The sequence below is a fragment of the Protopterus annectens genome, chromosome 1.part1 (assembly GCF_019279795.1).
Source record: "Protopterus annectens isolate FY-2018-M chromosome 1.part1, PAN1.0, whole genome shotgun sequence".
Lineage (NCBI taxonomy): Eukaryota > Metazoa > Chordata > Ceratodontiformes > Protopteridae > Protopterus > Protopterus annectens.
This window is the reverse complement of record NC_056726.1, coordinates 1,420,528,023-1,420,553,304: the sequence shown is the minus strand read 5'-3', so window position 1 is coordinate 1,420,553,304 and position 25,282 is coordinate 1,420,528,023. Positions and strand designations below refer to the sequence as shown.

The 25,282-nt window shown below is 40.3% G+C and overlaps 1 protein-coding gene across 1 annotated transcript in view; it reads left to right on the top strand.

Annotated features, from left to right (window-relative positions):
• LOC122816328 (pro-cathepsin H-like) overlaps positions 1–7,827 on the top strand; it is a 256,322-nt gene extending 248,495 nt beyond the window's left edge. The window contains exon 6 of the mRNA XM_044089057.1: positions 7,010–7,827. Within this exon, the coding sequence (XP_043944992.1) occupies positions 7,010–7,109 (100 nt within the window). The 3' untranslated portion in view covers positions 7,110–7,827. The remainder of the gene's footprint in view (positions 1–7,009) is intronic.
• The last annotated feature ends 17,455 nt before the right edge of the window (positions 7,828–25,282 follow it).

The following is a 25,282-nucleotide window of genomic DNA, read 5'->3' as shown; positions in this document are numbered from 1 at the left end:
ATGTTTTGTTTTATTTTTACTTTTGTATTTTTTTAAACCCAACTTTCACCTCAATGTGGTCTGTTTTATGAAAATCTAGTTGCTTTGCATGCATTTGTTTTAACACATACTAGTGAGTAAATGTTTTTCTTCTTTTTGTTTGAATGGAACCAAGTTATGGTGACTTGATATGGGCAGAGTGGTGCTAAATACCCTGTGATGCTTACAGAAAATGTATACACTATCAGACTTAGTATGGTCTTTGGTAATGATGTGCGGCAATCTGAAAGAGCAGCTTTCAAGTATATGCAATACTACTTTTAATACTCCAGTGAATTTTAATAATTATTCAGCCAGTTAAAACAATATAGGCCCTTGAGGGTATTCAGTTTTTAATGTTCACACCAATATTTAGGGCAGTAAACTAGGTGTCATACTGAAATGCATATGACAGTATTTGAAATAAAGGACAGGATTACAGTATTTTCAGAAGCTCATTACATTTGTGGAGACTTGCAGTTATCTTTGCAGGCTTTACCCGTAAATTAAACAGAATGCCAATCTATCATGTGTGGTCCATAACTTGTGCAGTAATCCTTTAAGCAATTTATCTTGAGCTTGTTTCTCGTTTGCTGTTCATTTTTTACTTTGATCATGTGTTCTCCGTGAAACAAGTAGACAGTTGTCAGACAGCAGGTCTTTTTTGGATAAGAAACATTTTTACATGTGGGAGTATCACAGAGATTGCTACTTTCAGCATGTTACTTGGTAATTTTATAAAGCTGAATATACATTATAATTAGAACTGCAGTACAAGGTGAGGTGGTTTGAGCTGAGTGCTGCTTGTTTTTTATATACTTGATTTTGACTGGCATTTCAGTAATGTATTTAAAAAGCAAATTATTTTTTCATGCCTCACAACCTTTGTGTTTCCATCTAGATATTAAGTAAGTTGTCATGTAGCCAATGCATTGAAATATTTTTTTCTTCTACACTTCATTTTGTCTTGATTGGACTCTCGTAATGACAGTTTGGCACCCAGGGCAGCGTATTTAATTTAAAATTCCAGTTGTTGTGGTTTTGAGCATAGCACCACCCCTTTCTTGTTGGTCACACCCCTCCCCATTGGCCCCACCCATTCAGCTGTCTTTTGCAGCCCTCCTTTAATTTGAAGTCACCAGCCGCCACTGACCAAACCACAAAAGGAGGGGGAGTATCAATATTTGTCAAAGATACCCACACCTCCAGATTGATGGCACAGCACGAAGCATCAGAGACTATCCATGTGCAACTAACTGTGAGTAAAATTGCCTTCCAGTTTATAGTCTGCTACAGACCACCCTCCCAAACCCAGGAACCCCACTCGGCCTTCCTGAGAACACTGGAAAATATGAAGGTCTCTCCAAACACCATTATATTGGGTGACTTCAACTACCCAAACATAGACTGGGAGCATTACTCTAGCTCCAACAACCTAGCCCAAAGGTTCCTAGAATTTATAAACTCAAATGCTATGGAACAACTTGTTACCACTCCCACAAGAGGGGAAAACATACTGGACCTGATCATCACCAACATTGGGACTCTATGCTCCAGACCAGAAGTGTATCTCTCACTGGTAAGATCAGACCATAAACTAATCTCACTGGATATTCACATCCTGACCCCACCCCCTGCACAGAAAACCATAGTGAAAAACTTCTCTAAAGCAAATTTCACACTCCTCAAAACCGAGGTGGAATCCTTCAAAGCTCCCGGGTCTGTGGAAAATATGGCCCAGACCGCAGAATCCTTTATAAACACATTCTATGAACACCTTCAGGAATGCATGGATCATGCAATCCCAAATAAAACGAAGAGCCAATCCTGCAAAGGCAGATGTCCTGTCTGGTGGACCCCAGCCATAAACAAACTATACAATAGAAGGAGGAAGCTACTACATGTTAGAGCAAATCCCAAAAAGGGAAGGCATCTCTGATCAGTATTAGCACTCATAAAATCGTCTAAGGCCAGCTTCGAGAGAAAAATTGCACAGGACATTAAGGATAATCACAAGGCTTTCTTTAGTTATGTTAGGAACCTGGGTGGGAATTCCGAGATATGCTCAGAATTAGCCCAAAATGACAAAAAATTCACCGAACCCACAGACGTTGCCAACATCTAGCTGACAGGTTCAGCACAAACTCCCACCACCCCACCAAAAGGGCAAATATCTATCCCAGCAGAGTGCTGCCCCCCTGACATCTCAGATGCTCAGGTAACAGCCGCCCTCTCCAAAACACAGCATCAATGGGACCAGATGGTGTCCCGGAATCATCTCTGTGAACTCCAAGAAGAGCTAAACCCAAACATAAAACTACTGCTCAATCTCAGCCTTACTACAGGATATGTACCCAAAGAGTGGCGTACAGCAACAGTGGTCCCTCTCCACAAAGGTGGTGCCTCAACGGATCCTGAAAACTATCGCCCCATAAGCCTGACTAGCTTGGTCTGCAAAGCTATGGAAAGGATCATCATAGACCTCATAAATAAAGATATTGGGGACCTACAGACACTGGATCCTACCCAGTTTGGCTTTGTTAAGGGCAGATCCTGCCTCTTAAACCAGGTCAATTTCTTTGAAACAGTCACCAAGGCCATAGACGAGGGGAAGGTGGTCCACACAGCCTACCTGGACCTCGCAAAAGCCTTTGATACAATACCCCACTTGGGCATTATAGATAAGCTCACCAGCTTAAATATAAACCCCTATGTCACTAGATGGGTTGCAAACTGGCTCAAGGACAGAACCCACATGGTTAGAATTGCTGGAGCCATGTCAGACTCCAAACCAGTTACAAGTGGCATCCCACAAGGCTCAGTCCTGGGACCTCTCTTGTTCGGTATATATTTCTTGGAGGTACAGGCCAACACGGAAGGACTGTGGCTGACCAAGTTCGCAGATGACTGCAAACTGGGCGCCATAATCAACACTCTAGCTGACACAAGCATCCTCCAAAAGGGCCTCATAGAAGCAGACAACTGGTGCCAGACCCATGGCCTCAAGCTAAATGCCAAAAAGTGTATAGTCATCCCCTTTGGCAAAAACAAAGTGCCGACAAATTACCACATAGGTGGTAATCCATTAAGTATGGAAGAAGTAATTAGGGACCTGGGGACCCAAGTTGATACCAATCTCTCATTTGACAACCACGTGGCCAAAGTGGTTAGAAAAACATTTTATATAGCCCACCTAATCATGAAGGGATTCACATCTAGATCAGGGGAAGTCATTGTGCCTCTTTACTCATCCCTCATCAGGCCCATAATTGAGTACAATGCCCCTTTTGAGATGTACCTTACCAAGCACCTGCAGCAACTGGAAAGACCCCGAAAGTACCTCACCAAGAGGATCAAAGGGCTCAAACAGATGCCATATGCTGCCCAGTTAAAGAAACTCCAGCTCTACTCAGTGGCATACCGCCTGCTCAGAGGCGATCTGTGCCTGACGTATAAAGCCATGTCCAACCCGGAATTAATGGACATGCTGCACCTCAGAAAATCCAAATCCCATCGAGCTACGCGGTCGAGAGACTTGAACCTCAGCATTGAAATAAATAGGACATGCTGGAGGGACAGATTCATAACCCAGAGGCTCCCTTCACTCTGGAATAAAATCCCAGTCCAGTTTAGGCAGAGTCCCTCATTGACTCTCTTCAAGAGGAATCTTGATGAGTGGATGGGAGATCATAAGCTTACCCCGGGTATCATTTCTGTGTCACTGTTAGACAGAGGCACAGTATACTAACCTCGAAAAAGGGCATAGCAAAATTAATTTAAAATGGGTGGCGAAGGCCAAACACACTCTGGCTAGGCTTATAAATAAATGCCCTAGGGCAGATAGCCTAGTATGAACCTATGAACCTATAAACTTATAAACTATAGAATGCCTTGCAGTTGTCTTTGGAATCTTTGGCAATTTTATTTTCATAACTTGTGTGTGTGTGTGTGTGTGTGTGTGTGTGTGTGTGTGTGTGTGTGTGTGTGTGTGTGTGTGTGTGTGTATGGGTGGGTGTTTCCATGAATGTGATCAACTGTGGGGGAGGGTTGATCTAAGAATACAGCATCCATGGGACCAGATGGCATCCCAGGCTGTGTACTACATGAACTACAAAATGAACTGGCACCTCACCTAAGTGTCATGTTTATTCATAGCCTGATTCATGGAACCCCCCCCCCCCCCACACACACACACACACACACAGATACACATACACAAAACCATCCAACAAAAACAACCCTCCCCCACAGTTGATCACATTCATGGAAACACCCACCCATTCACACACACACACACACACACACACACACACACACACACACACACACAAAAAAGCACACACACACACACACACACACACACACACACACACACACACATAGCTGGCCTTAGGCATAGGCCAACTAGGCAGCTGCCTAGGGTGCCGCTCTAGCAGGAGCGCTTTTCCAATATTTATTTGGTGTAGGTAGACCAGGATAGGGGCAACAGGTGGTGTGATGAGGGGTGCCGTGGTGCCCTTTTGCCTAGGGCACAAGTTGACCTAAGGCCACTCCTGCAAACACACACACACACACACACACACACATGCATTTGTCCAACTTCATTCATGCCTTTCAGAAATGCACAGACATGTCCGCACACATACACACACTATCACACCCCATCCCCACATTTCTGCCAAACGTACCTCCACTGTGACTAATCCATAGGAGTGAATGGATGACCACAACCTTTGGACAGCATTCACTTTTCCTTTGAACAGTGGAAACTTAAAACTTGGTCAGCATTATAAACCAGGAGCTGCTGGTATTTTCAAGGGAAGTCACAAGGCTAATTATCATTTGCTGCTCCCCTGAGTGACCCCTTTAGCATGTTGCTTATCCAGCGGGTTTGCCCTTCATACTGAGGATCTTGTTAATCGGAAACCTCAGCAGTAGGTTTTATATAAATTGCAGAAGCTTACTAATAGTCAGAAAATGGCCATGCTAAGCCTTTCTGAATCCCAGAGTATGTATGTGTTAGCTAAATAGTGCTTAACTAAAGTCATTCATTTTCAGAATCATATTATACGCTGAAATATAATTTTATTCATTTTATTCCATCAGCTGCACAGACTTATTTTGCTTTTTTCCTTTAACATTATTTTTTTGTTTTTGCTTAGACTGTAAAAATGTTTGAGCTCTTTTCATCTGTAAAATCGTGTACAAAACCATCTAATTCATAGGTAGAATTTAATTTTAAATTGTTGTTACTGTTCCTGTTTAGTAGACAGTAGCATAAAGACTACATTAGCTGCTCAGTGGTTACTTGTTGTCAGTTTTTTTAGATATTAATCTCTAAATATTATGCAAAGTAAGTCAATTGTATTCTTCCCTCTTTGCAGCTGACCTTCAGGTGCCAGCACCTCCTTGTTCACCAGATCTACCAGACCCACCTTAGTGTCATCTTGGCCCAACCTGACCCTCATCGAGGGCCAGTGAAGAGATAAAGAACACTAGTATAGCACATGCTGCTGCTACTGGGGAGTGTGCCCTAAATCCCTACCTTGCTCCATGCTTACAAGCTCTACAATTGCTGCCTTTAAGAACTACTTGTGCACTTCTACTCCTGGCCAGCATCCCAGACAAACTGTGCACCTCTTTCATCAAGGAGCACACCAAGTTCTTAACACTGCTACTGCAGGGAGTCTATGCATCCTTCTTCCCCAAGGAGTGGTGAGCTGACATCAGCCACCCATGCCTATTGTCCCTTGCATTGCCTTACAGCACTATAATACTGATGACACAGGTCATCAGGGATACAATAAGGGTGTTATTTCTCTGCCCCTTTGGGCCACTCTAAATTAACTATATTTTTAGCATTTTATGTAATAGTGTCTTGTAAAATTGGTTGGACCAGAAATGTCTACATTATCAGTGGATAAATATAAATTGTTTTCGTTTTATATCCTCTTTCTTTTTATTTTTTTTAATACTATGAAACCTTTTCTCCCTGAGTTTTCCATGTGTGTAGGGTTTGCTAAGTAGGGCCAATCTGCAATTTTCAGTAACTGTAGCTTTTGGGACACTTTAAAAGTTTTCTTTAAACAACCTCTTCATTCATTCCTGAAGGCAAGCTGAATTGTAATGCACATTTAATTACTAACAGTGGTAAATCAAAAACAGGAAAAAGTTAACAGATGACAAATATTGATATAGGTTCATAGGTAGGTACTAGGCTATTAGCCCTAGGGTCTATATAAGCCTAGCCAAAAAGATACCTTGGCTTTCGCCACCTAAGAAAATTATTTTCCTGTGCCCCTGTCGAGCAGAGCCAGAGGGTGAATAACCTATCTCCCATCCAATCATCAAGATTTTTCTTGAAAAGTGCTAATGAGTAGCTTTGTTTGGTACAGATAGGTAGTTTGTTCCAGAGTATGGGAAATCTCTGGGACAGGAATCTATCCCTCCAGCATGTTCTGTCTATTGTGGTGACAAGATTTAGGTCCCTAGAGCATGTAGCTCAGAGGAGTTGAGATTTCTTCAAGTGGAGCATGTCCAGCAGCTCTGGGTTTGCTTTGTATGTTAGGCAGAGACTGCCTCTAGTAGGTGATATGCGACGGAATAAAGCTGGAGTTTTTTGAGACAGTCTGTGTAGGGCATCTGTTTGAGGCCGGTAATCCTCTTTGTGAGGTATTTCTGCGGCCTTTCCAGTTGTTGTAAATGTCTTATGAGCTACATACCAAAAGGGGCGCTGTATTCTGTAATGTGCCTAATGAGCGACGACTAGAGGGGAACAATGACCTCTTTTTTTCCTGGATGAGAAACCTTTTGTGATGAGGTGTGCTACATAGAAGGATTTCCAGACTATCATGATGACCATTATATGCATGTGTCTGTCAAACGATTGGATTATAAAACCAACTTATATTTGTTTCTAGTACAAACAGCTTTTGAATGTGTTGCATTAATAATAATAATAATAATATTTGCAATAATTTATTTATTTCAGCTGGGGAAGCCATTGGGGCGAGGATGGTTATGTCCGTATAAAACGAGGTGTCAATGTATGTAGGATGGAAAATCGTGTCTACAGCCCTTACCTGCAATAGATTTTGAAACATGGTGGCTGTGTGAACAAGCACCACCAAGAAATTTCATGTTCTAAAGTGCTTACCTTACTTCGCAAGAAACATTTCAGCTACAGCCCTGTTCACAAGTTTCCTAACAAACCTTGTTTGCATCACAATGATTTCTTGAAGAAATTATGACTTCTGATCAAACATTCACATTTCTAATAATGAACTACAAAACAAATCATACTTTCAGGAGCAGCTGTCAACATGTACTCATGAATCTTCTATCACCCCACAGTTTAATTTTTTTATAAGCATAAATTTGATATATTTCTGTGATTTGTTTAACAAAATTGTACATGCTTAAGTTACTGTTCATTGACAGTATCAGACTTTAAATTTGCAGACTTTAAAAGTGAAAACTCCTGTTACAAACTGTAATAAAAATCACAAGTAACTGAAAGTAGAGCAGAGATGCAGGGATGTAACATTCAGTAACTGTATAGCATAAAAATGCTTATAATGGCTGATTTCTTGTTGTCTTCACACTCCACAGATAGCTAAATATCACATAATTATGTATGCATGTTTTTACCCCTAGGGAGCAGTATGAATGAACGAGCAAGGTACTGCTGTTTAGAAAATGAACGTTCTCCAGCAGGGTATTAATGTATAAGTAATGCCGGTGAAAAATGAATCTGCCGCTTCATGGCAGCTTATCCAAGGAGCTCGGACTGAAAAAAAAAAACGAAATGGCCGCCATTATTTTATACTCGCTAAGTAGCACTTCTGCTGTTTAGCGAGTGTAAAATGTCAAAAAAGAAAACAAACAGAAAAAAGGTATGTGTGTGTGTGTGTGTGTGTGTGTGTGTGTGTCAGTGAGAGAGCAAGCAAGCCATTATTTTACATTTTCTAAGCAGCGCTTTTGCTGTTTAGTGAGTGTAAAAAAAAAATAAAAAAAAATAAAAAAAATAAAGCATGTGTGGGAGACCATATGCGTGTATGATAGTAAAAGAGAGAGAGCGCTCATTCGACTATGTGTGTGTGTTTCTGTCTCCATGAGTAAGTGAAAGTGTGCATGAAAGCAGAGACTGTGTGTGTGTGTGTGTGTGTGTGTGTGTGTGTGTGTGTGTGTGTGTGTCTGTGTGTCAGAGTGAAGAGAGAATGGTTTCTGCCTGCCCTTAGAGAATAGGCTCTCTCTAAAATTGTTGTGTTTTCTTTCTTATGTATTTTTACATACGGTTTAATTTTTTTTTAATATATTTTAGACGTAAAATGCTTTCTCCAACACCATTATCATACTACAGCAAGCATGAAACATTAGGCGTTCCATCTGAGCTGCCATAGCAGCTCCTTGTACTCGAGGAAAAGATCGATCGGACCTCCCCTACTACCCTCCTTTTGCACTTATTCTAAGGCAGAGAACTTGAAATGGTGTTGTGGGAACTCCGTGATATGTTTGGTCAGGGCATTACTCAAATTGTCTTTCCTGATATCGTAAAGATTAACGCTCATCCTGTTGGGCATTATTGCTTTCTTATCTCCCAAGAGATTAATAACACAAATGCGTCTGTAGCAAAAAAGACGAATAAAAGACTAATAAAAAGGTTTATCACTGGAATAATCTCAATACTCTTCTCTTAAGACTCTGTACAGCTGACTGTTTGACTTAGTTTTATAATCACTTCTGGGCTGTTAATTGATTACATTTAATACCAGAGAGGGGTACAATAAAATCTTTAGCTGTGAAGACATTGTCCTGTTCACATCCCAGCTAGAGTGTCTTCTGTGTGTAGACATGTGTGAATGGGCGTACCTTCGTAGTAGGTTGTGTGTCAGGGCCGGCAACTAGGTATGTAAAAAAAATCTACTACCAATTATGAGCGGACCGGAGTTCCGCTGTGGTGACCCCTAACCGAGAAAAGCTGAAAGATACAACAACACAACAACTAACAAGCAAGAAACAATGAACTATTATATTTTTGAATTAAATATGCATGCTAAATTCTGTGAATGAAATAAGCATGATGAATCTGTCAGAAGTAGATGCAGACAGAATATAAATGTTACACAAATGATCCTTATGTCTGTTATTCACCATTCTTCAGTTTCTGACACACTCAGTTAACATGCACTTCCATATGCAGAGTATATAGTCTGTAGCTCTTAAGTGAAATTTTAATTTTCTGCACTTTCCCTAATCCAGTGTTCCAGTGTGTTTTTATTCCTCTTGCTAACTAATAAAATAACTAATAAAAAAACTGTTCTACTGACTCTTATTTTTTTAATGATAATTACAAAGTACAATAATTTTATTTTAACATTCTTCACATGCTTACGATGTTCTAGATTTCATTGCACCATTTTTCCTGTCTATTGGATATATTTGTACTTTATTGTAAGTAATTGTTGTTAAACTGTTCACCTGCAATAATTGTCTGTGCTTCATTCCAAAACACCCTGTTTATTGACATGTATAGTCCAACTGAACAATAATTGCCCCCTTTCAGATGATTCATGTGTAGAAACTCACTTAAAGTTTGTATACTTTAATTGTTTCTATTATTTTGGTCTTTTAAATTGCAGTTTGCTTTATTTCAGTTTTGTTTTACTTTATATTTGTTTATTTTTTAAGCTTATTTTACTTTAAATTTGTTTACTTTCTTGTTTTTTTTTCCCCTTGCAGTTTTAAAAGTTATTGATGAGGGCCAGATAGCAATGATTTACTTTTCATTCTCTGACTGCAAATAAATTAAGTGCAGGTGCTTTGTGGGAGGAACTGAGAAGTAGCATTAGTTGTTTAAAGAAAGCAGAATAGCAAAACTTATAATCTTTGGAAGCTACCTCTGATCTGTGACTGCCGCTGTTGCTGTTTATTCTGTGACTTTTTTCTTCATTTTTCCACCATGATGCCATTGTGGTATTAAACTTGATGACTGTTTAAAGGTTAGGTCCTACTGTGCATTTGACTTGGGAAGCTGCCCCTGCCAATCTCATCTCTTCCGCTCATACCAGTAAGTAATGGAAGGTCAAGTTGGAGAGACACTCCCTTTAGTCTAATGGACAAGAATAGTTGCACTTCTAAAATATATTAGTAAAGCTAAGTAGTTTAAAATTTTTGTGTGGAAATGCCTGCATAAATGCTTTTATATACACTGGATAGATTGGTAGATATGCTTTCTGGGGCAAATGGACAGTGTTACAGATGCTCAATGGACAGGGGACTGTGGATTCACATTTTTCTGGGAATGTTGAACATTAGTTAATTATAAGTGAACACAGAAGATGTCCTCTGCAGACTGATGAGAGAAAAGTAGCGTTATCCCATAAACAATGGTTATTGAAAAGAGAGGTAACCAAGAGGGCTCAATTAAAATCAGGTATCCCACTTGTGACCCAAAGGCTGACAGGGCTAACATGAACACTCATCTATCTACCTGCTTAAGTGAGTATACTACTAGAAATTTCAACAAGGTGTCTTTATTCCTCCCAAAGGAGGGTACCAGAGAGAGAGCCTCCTAGATCTGCTACCTAATATGATTTTATCTGGACTAATCCTTTATACTCTGTTTTTAAAAATGGTTATTAGGATATGATAACAGCATGGACAATAAATATAAAGTGATAGTAAACTAATTATGGAAGGGAAGAAAGGATCACAAGAAAGTGAAAAATAGAAGATGAACGCAAGCTAGAAGAGGCGAGGCAAATGATGAAGGAGCTGGAACAGATGGAAAAGCCTGATAGGGGGGAGGAGGAAGAAATCAGTAATCACTTGAATGTCTGGAGAAAATGGCTAGAAAAGTTAGAGGGATAAAAATGTAAGTAGAACATGTCATTGGAGTAATATGGATTGTTAAGGACAGGGGGATATAATACACAAATAGGACATTGAAGAGAAAGTGATATATTTTTTTAAATGGCTGGGGCTAATTGTGTTATAAAGAGTTGGAGATAACCAAATTGTTTAGTTGATGAAAGTCTGTAGGTTATTTTTAATGTTTCTCTATTTTAGTTTTTATACTTATTTCAAAACGCTGTGGTTAAGCACTCAAAAAAAAAAAAAAACAGTAAAACAAGCAAGAGTGCTAAGGAGAAGCTGATACTCAAACGAGATGTATATAATTCCTTTATTCAATCCACACCATGCAGAAAATACACTCCAAAAATGCCTTTACACACCAAATTTGCGTTTTTGTCTCTATAGATAAGACTTCATCAGATGAACTGGGGCCGCTCTTGTTTGGCATCTACTTCTCTGAAGTACAGGTCAACACTAAGGGACTCTGGCTAACAAAGTTTGCAGATGACTGCAAACTGGGAGCCATTATTGAATCCCCAAATGATGTGGATACTCTACAAAAGGGCCTTACAGAAACAGATGCTTGGTGCCAGAGCCATGGACTCAAGCTCAATGCCAAGAAATGTATTGTTATCCTCTTTGGGAAAAAACATGTATCCATGAATTACCATATAGGTGGCAGTACACTAAACACAGAAAGTGTGATAAGAGACTTAGGGACACAGGTGGACAGTGGTCTCACCTTCGATAACCACATCGCCACAACAGTCAGGAAATCCTTCTATGTGGCACACCTCATCACGAAGGGCTTTTCATCCAGAAAGAAAGAGGTCATTGTCCCACTGTACTCATCCCTCATTAGACCCATTATAGAATACAACGCCCCATTTGGTATGTACCTCTCAAGACATCTGCAACAACTGGAAAGGCCTCAGAAATACCTCACTAAAAGAATCACAGGCCTAAAGCAGATGCCCTACGCTGACCACCTTAAAAAACTCCAGCTATACTCTGTCGCATATCGTCTACTCAGAGGTGATCTCTGCTTAACATACAAGGCCATGTCAAACCCAGAGCTGTTGGACATGCTACACTTAAAGAAATCCCAATCCCTCAGAGCTACACGCTCCAGAGATCTAAACCTTGTTGTCACAATAAACAAAACATGCTGGAGGGATAGGTTCCTGACCCAGAGACTCCTCAGACTCTGGAATAGATTGCCCATACATGTCAAGCAGAGTGCCTCTTTGGACCTCTTCAAGAAGAACCTTGACAATTGGATGGGAGAAAGGAAATTCACCCCAGGGATCACGTCAGTTGCCCTGCTAGACAGGGGTCCAGGAAAGTAAATAATGTGGGAAGAAATAGCCAGGGAATTGTTATGGCTAGGCTTGTATAGGCCCTAGGGCTGATAGCCTAGTACCAACCTATGAACCTATGGACCTATGAACCTATGACCAGTATCTAAAACAATTAATCATTTATATATACTTCAGTTAATTGATGAGGAACCAATGAAATTACATAAATACATTTAAAAAAAAAACAATGGATATTTAGTCAAAACTCATGAATATTAAAACTTTTTTTAAAACCACATATAAATACATATTCCCATAGAATGATTTACCTTCATTAAATTAGCAATAAATATAAATATTGAACATAAAATTCTTCTCCATTAAAAATTCTTTAAAAAAAAAAAAAAAAAAAAAAAAAAAATATATATATATATATATATATATATATATATATATATATATATAGATAGATATATAAATATAAATTAAAAAGTATATAAAACTGACCATTTTACATAGCTTTGTAGGTTGTGCAAGAAGAACAAGGGAACAGTGCCATCTCCTGACTAAACATGTTATTGCAGTCCAAGTCTTTCAAAGTTTAGCAGACCTTAATTTCAAAAGTAGCAGTATTGAAACATAATCATTTAAACCAGGAAAATTTCCTGCTTCAGGGGTGACTTGCCACCATAATTCCCTAAATTCTATCTTCTCTTCCCATGGGTCTCCCCTAATATCATTTTTGATTTGTTCCAGTACAAGGAAAGAGAATTTAGGTTTAGTGCATACCTTAGAATGTTTAAACAAAGCACTAGTTTCCTTGCCAACTGCCATATCGTAAATACTTTCATAGATCCTTCTTTTCAGCATTCTTTCTTTCAATGCCAAGAATCTAAATAAAATCTACACTCCCTCCAAGTTCTCCTCACACTGAAGAATACAGATATATGTGCAGTTACAGAAACTTGGTTTAAAGTGGCAGACATTACTTTGGCATTTCAAGGTTTCAGTGCCTTCCATGCTTTTAGACCAGTAGCTGCAGACACAAGATTAAAGGAGGAGGTGTCTCAATATACATCAGTAACAAGCATACCTCTAGGATGGTTGAGCAAGATAATGTTCTGGAGTTCCACCATATGCAGATCACTATAGACAAAATCCCATACCATATCCTAGCCAGCTATAGGTCTCCCTCCATGTCCCTACTCATTGGAGACTTTAATTATCCCTCTATAGACTGGGAACCCTACACAGCCTCCAGTCTACAGGCACAGAGATTCCTGGACTTTGTAAATACAAACACACTTAACCATATATTATACCAAATAGTGAATGCACCCACTAAAGGTTCCAACAGACTGGACCTCATGCTCACAAATATGGGAGAATGCTGAATACCCATAATGTTTTGTCCTCCCTACTGAGGTCTGACCATACAACTGTCCCTTTCAAAATCAACTCCATAATCCCATTAAAAACAATAACAGGAACTATTCCAAGGCAAATTATCTGTTAGTATGTGCAGGTTTGTCAAAACTCAGTGCTCCTCCAAACCAAGTGAACACAGTAGGGTTTGCTGAATTGCTGTTGGAAACTGTACAACCATGTCAAAGGGTGTATAGAGGCTGCTGTACCTACCAGAAGTTAACCCAAGACTAGCCCTGGAAAGAAAACCACCATGGTAGCATCCCATATAAAACATGATATACAACAAAAGGAAAAAATAATGCAAAAACCAGGAAGGGTAATTCCCATAAAGATTAAAAAACACTCATCAAAGTAAACAGGCAACTAAGAAAGCTAATTAGGTCAAGCAAAACGAACTTTGAGGTTAAGATATCCTCCCAGGTGAAAGGTAACCATAAAGCCTTCTACAGCTGTGTCAAAAACCTTAAGGGTAGCACACAGCAATGTGCTGATCTGGTGGTTATGGTGATGCACTCACAGAAGCTGAAGAAATAGCAAACTTGATAGCGGACATATTAATTTACAACTTTACCCCCCTCTCAGCCCCAGGCAGTCTGCTCAATAATACCCTCAAACATAGCCAGCTTTAGGCACCAGTGAACCTTGTAGTTGCTAGGACCCTCCTGTTCCTGGAGGGCCCCCAACTGTAGCAAGTTAGCTTATTTTGATATTTTGTAACATGTTTGTCAAACCCACAAAAGTTATTACAGCAATCTTATGCACTTAATAAACCAGGTGGGCAATAATACCTCTTAATTATATCTCCTTTAAAATTCAAAGAGATCTCTGCTTATAGTTAACAGTGTTTTGCCACTGACATAGTGCCCCATAATTTAGTTAAATCCTGCTGGTGAGTATTCTCTCCACCAAAAGTAACATTATAACCAGCTTTACGTACCTGCAATACCCGTGGCTGCAGGAGGCTCCCTTAATCATCCTTGACTGTGTGGGGGCCCTACAAAACCTGCTGCCGGTTGGTGAAAAATGAGAAAAATATTAATTATCTGATTATGATCTTTATCCAAACAACGTTGTGATATGAAGCTGTCAGGATAAAGGTTATTATCAGTGAATGAACACGAGCAATGTGAGCGCTAGAGATCAGCAGCCCAAGGTGACCAGTCTCAGTCTTTTCCTTGGATTTTCAGGAGAGTTGATGCTTCTGATCTGCAGGGATGGTTTTCTCCTTCAGGGAGTTTTATAAATACTGGCAGATGCTGTAACTCTCAACATCTTTGCTCAAGAAAGTTGGGCAAAGCCAGTCATAATGTCAGAATAAAGGTTCAGAATCAGGAACCATTTTTAAATATTACTCTCATTCACTTAATAAAACTAATGTAATAACACATTTTACATTACCGTGCATTTTTGAACAATGAGGACTATGAAGCTCTGATATTTACATTTATTGACTCTCTGTAATGCTAAATGATTTAGCAGCAGATCGAACATTTTTATGAGGGACAGAGCAAAAGTTATGAGGCAAGATCAAGGACATCCAGGGAAACAGGAACAGTGACAGCTACACATGTAGTTAACAGGTAATTATATTTCAAAAGTAAGGCATAAAATACATCACAGAACATTCAGACACTTAGAGCTTCTAGGAGTCTGGTGGTCCAAACACCCCAGAGTGTATAACAGGAACAGTGGCAGGTACACATGCAGTTAACAGGTAATTATATTTCAAAAGTAGGGCATAAAATACATCACAAAACATTCAGACACTTAGAGCTTCTAAAAGTCTGGTGGTCCCCACATCCTAGAGTGTATAACAGGAACAGTGGCAGGTGCACATGTAGTTAACAGGTAATTATATTTCAAAAGTAAGGCATAAAATACATCACAGAACATTCAGACACTTAGAGCTTCTAGGATTCTGGTGGTCCCCCCACCCCAGAGTGTATAACAGGAACAGTGACAGCTACACATGTAGTTAACAGGTAATTATATTTCAAAAGTAAGGCATAAAATACATCTCAAAACATTCAGACGCTTAGAGCTTCTAAGAGTCTGGTGGTCCCCACACCCCAGAGTGTATAACAGGAACAGTGACAGCTACACGTGTAGTTAACAGGTAATTATATTTCAAAAGTAAGGCATAAAATACATCACAGAACATTCAGACGCTTAGAGCTTCTAGGAGTCTGGTGGTCCCCACACCCCAGAGTGTATAACAGGAACAGTGGCAGGTACACATGTAGTTAACAGGTAATTATATTTCAAAAGTAAGGCATAAAATACATCTCAAAACATTCAGATGCTTAGAGCTTCTAAGAGTCTGGTGGTCCCCACACCCCAGAGTGTATAACAGGAACAGTGGCAGGTACACATGTAGTTATCAGGTAATTATATTTCAAAAGTAAGGCATAAAATACATCACAGAACATTCAGACACTTAGAGCTTCTAGGAGTCTGGTGGTCCCCACACCCCAGAGTGTATAAATGGATTTTGCACGGACTTAGTGATAGCCTATATGTTCAACTGCACCTGTTGTAAAACAACCCTGCTCAGATGCATGTCACGAAGGTTGTTGAAGGTTGTTTGTGGGGCTGGGGATTGTGTGGTATGCACAGAAGATCATTATAGCTTCTATTGGCGTGGGACAGTGTAGTTGTTGTTACTTTCTCTTTTCTCACAGACCTCAGAGGTGTGTAAAGTTTACTATAGCTAGTGTAAGGACACTGTACTGTCTAGGAGCAGCAAAGTGGAATTGAATACTGTAGTCATTATTTTTTCATCACAATCTCATGCCAGGAACATATAGCAGTGGTTGCCTTTGGGAAGTAGGAGTGATGAGTAAGTCATCCTATGTATAGATATGACAATGGTCACTTGAAATATATGACTACAGCCATTTGAACCTCTGGTCTCATCCCAATTTAATATCAGTGGGGTGGACAGGCAATGACTGTAGTTTTTTTTTTTTATGGAGTTGTGTTGGGTGGCAAGCAGACAGTATTCCCAGAGAGGATTTGTGATATCCTTACAACAACTCTTTTATTAGTTTACTGTGAGCTACTATTTTATCATCTTTAAACATAAAGCTTTGGACACAACCTGTGTCTTTAATAAAAAAGATATTTTCTTACTCATGATCTTTATTCAGGCAACAACTGGGTTAAAAGATTGGGAAATGCTCTATACTGCATCCCAGATCATTTTTAACCCTATGGATTCTTGGTGGTGCAGCTCAATTGAGTTATTTCCTAAATGGCTATTACTTCTCCATCTTAGTCAATAACGGTGTGTTGAACAGATGCATGGAAATCTAAAGTTGAACAGCAACACTGAATTTCTTTCTTTAATCATAATTTTTGTTCAAGCCATCATTGGATGAAAAGGTTGTGGAAAAAGGAGCATATAGAAAATCATGGCTTCTTTAAAAATCTGAATAGTAAGGCAAAATGTGAAAAAAGGGAGAAAAAAGTAATGTACATAGAGTGGAGAGTCTAAGAAGACTTGGGTGGAGGCACAAGGGAACATTGGAAAGTGTGGGATGTATATGTGGAGGAGTGAAAACAGTAGGTAGTGCTTAGCCCTGTACACAGAGTTGTTTTAATGTATCATTGTTGCAGCTAAATTCCTGTAACTATGAATGTCTCTTTGTGAGATGGGCCAACATAGTGTGGTACACAAGCATCTCATAATGTAAGAGCATTGAAGCTACAGTTCAGTCTGTGCATACTACCTCTAAAACTCTGCAACATGAACTAAAAGGCTGGTTTAGAGGGATGCAGTGAGAGGGTGATACTTAGTTAGACTGGAAGTGTCCAGGACATCCTGAACTTGACATTTACTGGGCACCATGCAAAATCCTAACACTGGTCATGCACTCAAACATAACCTTTCCAACTATAACTAAGGAGCATGTACTGGCTGCACTCGCTAAAGCCAATAACACTGCCTCAATGGGCCTCAATAACATCCAAAAGATGAGTCCTGAATAGTCTAAAATATGGCTTATCAGGACATTATTTAACTATAGCCTTAAAACAGGCTTTATGCCACACGAATGTAGAACTGCAACTGTCATCCCCTTCATAAGGGAGGACCTTTAACAGATTCTGGAAACTACAGATCCATTAGCCTGACTATTCTTATTTGCAAAGCCATGAAAATTATCAACAAGTACATAAGAGACCTTGAGACACTTGATCTATCCCAGTTTGGCTTGGTCTAGGGAAGGTCATCCTTACTGAATCTGGTGAACTTCTTTGAAAAGGTTGTTAAGACATTGAATGAGGGGAAAACTATATAGTGCCTACCTAGATCTGGCTAAGGCATTTGATACAATACCCCCCCTTGCATTCTCAACAAAATTGCAGAACTAGGTATGAACCCCTTTATAGCACACTAGATAGATAGCTGTCTCAATGATAGGACCCAGGAGGTTAGAATCAGTGAGTCCACCTCCACAAAGAGGCTGGCCACCAGTGGAGTCCCCTAGGGCTCTGTGCTACACTCACTCCTCTTTGGCCTCTTGCTAACCTGCTTTGCAGATGATTTGAAACTGGGAGCAGTCATTAAATGACCTCAAGATGAGGACACCCTTCAGTAAATTCTAAGACAGATAAAAACTTGGTGTCAAAGCCATGGCTAAACACTCAATACCAAGAAATGCATTATAGTACTTTTTGAGATGTCTGCCATCCCATGTACTTATGTCATCAATAAAACACCCTTAAAAGTTAATTCAGTAGTCAGGGATCAAGGAATTCATGTAGATAATATCCTAGCCTTTAACCAACTTGCCCAAGGTAGTAAGAAAATCTTTCTATGTTGCTCAACTTATAAGAAAGTGCATGGCACCTAGGTTTAGAGAGGTCATCATACCACTGTACTCTGCCCTCACCAGACTCAACATAGACTATAATGCCCCCTTTGGTATATACCTGACTAGACACAAGCAGCAATTGGAACATCAGAGGTTCCTTACAAAAGGAATACAGGGAGTAAACACAATGTCCTATGCTGATCCCCTCAAAGCCCTGTCTCTTTACTCGGTATCATTCAGACTCCTGAGGGGTTATATTTGCCGGGCATATAAGGCAACCCAAGACCCTGTTTTGTTGACTCTTTTGAACAATCACAAAACAAACAGCATCATTACTACTAGGTATTACTTGCAACGTGAATAGGACATGTTGGACAGACAGATATGATTCACAGAGAATTATCATTCCCTGGAACAGGCTCCCCATCCATGTGAAGAAGAGTTCCTCCCTATCCTGATTTAAGCTAAACTTGGACCAGTGACTGGGTAATCAGAAACTCATCCCTGGCCAGGCTCCTATAACTCTGATGGACAGATGCAGTCATTAAATCACCCCCTATAAATCAAATATAAATCAAATTTGTGGGTCACATTTGGGCTGCATATCTAGGCTTGGTCATTAGCCTGTTCTATACCTATGAACAAGCCTAAACATCTGGGATGGGACTGATGATCACCATAGACCCTATCACCTGTTTCTCAGGAACTAGCTTGGGATTAGTACTGATGTTTTGCTTCTGGTAAGAAAATGAACATTGATTCTTATCTTAATATAGATAAGGTGAGACCAGCACTAGTAGTCATCAGCTAGTTGCCAATAGGCAATGCATGTTCACACTGTACTGATTTTGATTGCATTCCATATCTTGTTATATGTATACTGATGTTATATATTTGCCTTATTTTTTGTATGCCTTGTTTACTTATTAGTTGGAGCTTTTCTCCCCGGGCCTCCACTGAAAATGGATTTGTATCCAGTCGGACTTTCCCGGTTAACAAATGTAAAATAAATAATAAATAAATAAATAACTAATTTTGGCAAACTTAAATCTGCCTTTTCACTGTGTACTGCTAGACTAGCCACCATCTAACCTAGCTTCCGAGTATCACCCTAAATAATTCATCTATAAATCTTCTGAGTTTTCTGCAGGAGTCCCCCACCTGTGTACTACAACCAACCCTAGTCCTCCACTCTCTTGCCACATGGCTCAACAATCTGATCTCACCTGACCTGTGGCCAGTCTGATTACATTGGGTGTTTTAACTCATTCCCTCCAGTACAGCTCTTTTAAGTGTGTAGCTTTAATTCTCAATGAGTGTAGCTTGAGCCTTTAAAAAATGAAGTTATCACCTTTCAGTTCAAACAAATAATCATCTCTGGAGCCATAAGTGTTAAAAGAAAACAGAAAATGGCAAACTATTCAGAATAACTTATTATTTACTGTGAAGGATGCCAGCCCAGCTAGCTAGAATTTTGTAAATAATTCTATGTTATTGTAAATATTAATATGATCCATAGGCTTGTTTCCAAATGTAAGTAACCTGTATGTTATGTGCTGACCTTCAAAAATGTAACCACACTGCACCCTGATGGAAAAGAGCAGAAATGTATATGGACTATATGCCTGTGCAAATGTATGTTTTCATAGTACAAACTGGGACATACAGAGTTAACTTGCAAACTCAGAGGAAAATAAGTAAAGAGTTTTACAATTGCACTTAGCACAGCTAGAAGACAGAATGTCTACAGTTAGAGTTTCTATCTATTATCTTAAGACAGAGATAATTACTTGGTTTAAAATGTAAATATGTTAATTGTTTTACAACTTCCAGTTTCAGGCAAGCCTCTACGTGATAAGTGTCAGCTTCTAAGAGATAAGTATTTTTCATAGAGACTTGTTAAATTTTGTTGGTATCTGTTTAGCCTAGGAGCTAGAAGCAGGTGTCAAGTAGTGATGTCATCTAGCTAACCCAGCAGTAATGTGTATTATTAATTTAAGAACTATCTCGGAGAGAAAAAGTCTGTACATTGTGTATCTTGTCTTGGACCTGAAGACATCTATCCAGCACTTCTTATCTGTATTTGCTTGCTCTGCAAGTAAGACTTAGATTGCAGTGATATCTCTTAGAGATAGGCAGGAGTATAACAAGATTAGTCTAGAAGTTTTCTGTATTGATGTGAGACTGTCCTGCAATGTTGTTTTAATGTATTTCCTGTGATTCTGAACTCTGTTGTCACTGTGTTGAGTTAATGAGTATTGTGTTGTGCTTTTATTATTTATTATTAAATATATTTAAACCTTTCAATTGTGGTTAATTTTGTTTAGTGTTATTTAAGCTCTTAGGATACTTGCATATGTATTTGGTGATACTGTACAGGCTACTCTGGAATAGCCTTAAAATGTCTGGTCACACTTACCATTTGGATAATAGTAACATTACACAGTAAGACTGGGCACCCTTTGGTAAGGTTCATAGGTTCATAGATTAGTACTAGGATAACTGCCCTTCTGAGCCATTTTAAGCCTAGCCAATTACCCCATGTGAGAATCAAACCCTGTACATTGTGTCTGTAAGGTAAACACCTTAACCATTATGCCACCCTCCTTATTCATAGCTGATAAGAGTGGTTGATGGTAGCTGGTACTATCTTATAGTCTGGGCAGAAGGAGGCATAGCTAGTAAATCTGTGGCAGCCTTCCCCAGGATTGTCTGTGTGTTTGTATATAAAACAAATCTCAAAGTGTGTGTGTGTGTGTGTGTGTGTGTGTGTGTGTGTGTGTGTGTGTGTGTGTGTGCGTGTGTGCGTGCGTGTGTGTGTGCGTGTGTGTGTGTGTGTGTGTGTGTGTGTGTGTGTGTGTATGTGTTAGCTACTTGGGCAGGGACACAGGTTGGACACAGATGGTGCTGGAGGTTTTGCCTTGACCACTCAGCTGAGATCTGATCCCTATAGCTGTGCCAGTCGGGAGTCTTATTGGGGATACTGAAAAGAGAGGGAGAAACCAGCCCCAGACTGACTGTCATCTCTACGTGGTCTTAAGGGAAATTGTACTTTACTGTGTTTGTACTTGTCATCCTCCCAAAGTGCACGTCCCTCACTGGTGTTACTGGTGAGGATTGAGGCTTCTTGATTACTGGGCCAGGGCAGGGGCGTCACATTCACATTAGTTGCAGTCATTCAGTGTGATGCTTTAAACTGTATTTTATAAGTCAAAATAGACAGTGAATATTAATTTTGTAATGTTGTATAAACAGGTGATGATATCTCAGTAACCATGCAAGCAATTGTACAATACAAACAGGATGCAAATAATATTCAGTATCTCTTTAGCTGCATTAGACAGAAGTCAAATATCAATACATCTGTGTTTGCCATCATGTATACTTATTTATTTTATTTATTCAAAATAAAAGCTTCTGATACCTTGTATGTAGCATGTTTTATGAAATATTAATGCAAATATGAACAAGCAATATTTGATGAGACACAGTAGGAGTTAAATGCAGAAGTCTAAACCTCAAAATGCACTCTCTCGATGCACTCCTAAAAATGGAGAACATCGATATCTGTGCAGTAACTGAGACCTGGTTCAAGGCTCCAGAGACCACCCCTGCAATACCAGGCTACAACTCTTACCACACTTTTTGGCCACCAAACCAAAACCAAAACACCAAAGGTGGAGGAGTGCCCATATTCACCAAGGATATTCACACCTTCAGGTTAGTTGCCCAACACAATGCATCTGAAATTCTCCAGGTGCAAGTAACACTAGGTAAGACTGCAATTCAAACTGTAGCTTGCTACAGATCCCCCACTATACCCCAACATTCTCACTACACCTTTCTAAACATACTGGAAAATATTAAGATGCAACCAAACACCCTACTACTGGGTGATTTTAACTACTCTGCCATTAACTAGGAAAACTATTCAGGTACCAACACCTTTTCCCAATGGTTCTTGAAATTCATAAATTCCAATGCCCTGGATCAACTTATCCATTGGCCCACCAGGGGCTCCAATATCCTAGACCTGGTTATTACCAACATGGAAGATAGATGCTCCACACCAGTGGTCACCTCCACCTTGGTCAGGTCTGACCATAAGCAAATCACCCTTGACATCCACACCCCGGCCTCACCCCCCCAATAAGGAAACCTCCATAAAAAACTTCTCCAAAGCTAACTTCATGCTACTCAAGTCAGAAGTGACAAACTTCATGACACCCATGCAGACGGGAGCTGAAAGTTCTACTGCTGAATCCTACACTAAGGCACTGTAAGAGCACATTCACTCGTGCATATATCGTGCCATCCCAAATACAACCAAGACAATCTCCTCCCAAAAAAGGAAGCCAATCTGGTTGTCCCCTGCCATAAACAAACTATACAACAGAAGGAAGAAATTGTTGCAGAAAAGAGGAAAATCCCAGGATGGAAAAAAACTCCCTTACCAGTCTCTGTAAGAAGCTGGTAAAGGATCCAAAATGATACAAAAATCACTGAACCCACAGACATTGCCAACATACTGGTAGACAGGTTCAGTGCAAACTTCACCCCCCTCTCCCCCCCTAAAGGAGAGATAACTATCCCAGCAGAGTGTAGCCTCCCAGACATCTCAAATGTGCAGGTGAAAGCTGCTCTCTCTAAAGCTAAAAACACAGCATCAATGGGACCAGATGGTGCCCCCGGCTGTGTGCTACACGAGCTAAATGAGGAATTAAACCCGCACATAAGGCAGCTGTTTAATCTCAGCCTTACCACAGGATATGTGCCCAAGGAGTGGCGTACGGCAACTGTGGTCCCACTCCACAAAGGCGGTGCCTCTACGGACCCTGGTAATTACCACCCCATAAGCTTAACAAGTCTAGTCTGCAAAGCTATGGAGAGGATCATAATGGAGCTCATAAAGAAAGATATAGGGGACTTGCAGACATTGGACCCGACCCAGTTTGGCTTCGTCAAGGGCAGATCATGCCTTTTGAACTTGGTTGACTTCTTCGAAACAGTCACCAAGGCCATTGATGAGGGAAAGGCAGTCCATACAGCCTACCTTGACCTTGCAAAGGCCTTTGATACAATACCCCACTTGGGTATTGTAGAAAAACTTACCAGCTTAAATGTAAACCCATATGTCACAAGATGGGTTGCAAACTGGCTTAAGGACAGAACCCACAGGGTTAGAGTTGCTGGCACTATGTCAGACTCCAAGCCGGTCACAAGTGGTGTCCCACAGGGCTCGGTCCTTGGCCCCCTATTGTTCGGCATCTACTTCTCAGAAGTACAGGCCAACATGGGAGGACTTTGGCTGACAAAGTTTGCAGACAACTGCAAACTGGGCGCCATAGTGGAAAGTGCATCGGACACTGATATCCTTCAGAAGGGACTCACAGAAACAGATAGCTGGTGCCAGAGCCATGGCCTGAAGTTAAACGCCAAAAAATGTATAGTCATACCCTTCGGGAAAACAAGGTAACCATATAGGTGGCAATCCACTAAGCACAGAAGAGGTTATCAGGGACCTGGGGACCCAGGTTGACAGTGGCTTTTCTTTTGACACTCACGTTGCTAAAGTGGTTAGAAAGACCTTCTACATTGCCCACCTGATCATGAAGGGATTCACATCCAGATCTAGTGAGGTCATTGTTCCCCTGTACTCTTCACTTATCAGACCAATGATCGAGTACAATGCCCCATTCGGGATGTATCGCACCCGACATCTGCAGCAATTGGAGAGACCCCAAAAGTTCCTCACCAAAAGGATAAAGGGACTCCAAAATCTGTCATATGCTGCCAGATTGAAGAAACTCCAGCTCTATTCAGTTGCATACAGTCTGCTCAGAGGTGACATGTGCCTGACATACAAGGCCATGTCCAACCCGGAATTAATGGACATGCTCCACCTCAAAAAATCCAAATCCACCAAAACCACTAGAGCAAGCGACTTAAACCTTAGCACGGATATAAATAGGACGTGCTGGAGGGATAGATTTATCAATCAGAGAATCCCTATGCTGTGGAATAAAATCCCAGTCCATGTGAGGCAGAGCAACTCGCTGGCTCTGTTCAAGAGAAATATTGACCTGTGGATGGGAGATCGTAGGTTTATCCCGGGAATCATCTCTGTGTCACTGCTGGACAGAGGCACAACAAACTAATGGGCACAGTATTTTCCGTAAGCCACAAAAATTTGGGCTAGGCTTATAAATGCCTTAGGGCAGATAGCCTAGTATAAACCTATGAACCTATGAAGAAGCTGAGATCCCTCATAAAATCCTCCAAAGCTAGTTACGAAAATAAAATTGCCAAAGATTCCAAAGACAACCACAAGGCATTCTATAGTTATGTCAAGAATCTAAATGGCAATGCTAATATCTGCTCTGAGCTACAACAGAATGGCATTAAATATACTGATTCCAAGGATATTGCCAGTACCTTGGCAGATCAATTTAGTGCTAATGTCACCCCCCTTTCACCCCCTAAAGGGCCTATCTCAATACCAAAATATTGCCAAATTCCAGCAACCACAGCCACACAGGTAGAAACCGCACTCTCCAAAGGTAAGAATACAAAATCCATGGGACCAGATGACATCCCAGGCTGTGTACTACATGAACTACAAAATGAACTGGCACCTCACCTAAGTGTCATGTTTAATCATAGCCTCACCTCAGGCTTCATGCCCACTGAGTGGCGCACAGCTACAGCTATCCCAATCCACAAGGGGTGATTCAACATGGATCACAGGAACTACCGTCCCATCAGTCTGACAAGCCTGATCTGCAAGGGCATGGAACGCATTGTCATGGAACTTATAAACAAAGACAGTGGCAACCTTCAAACACTAGACCCCCACCCAGT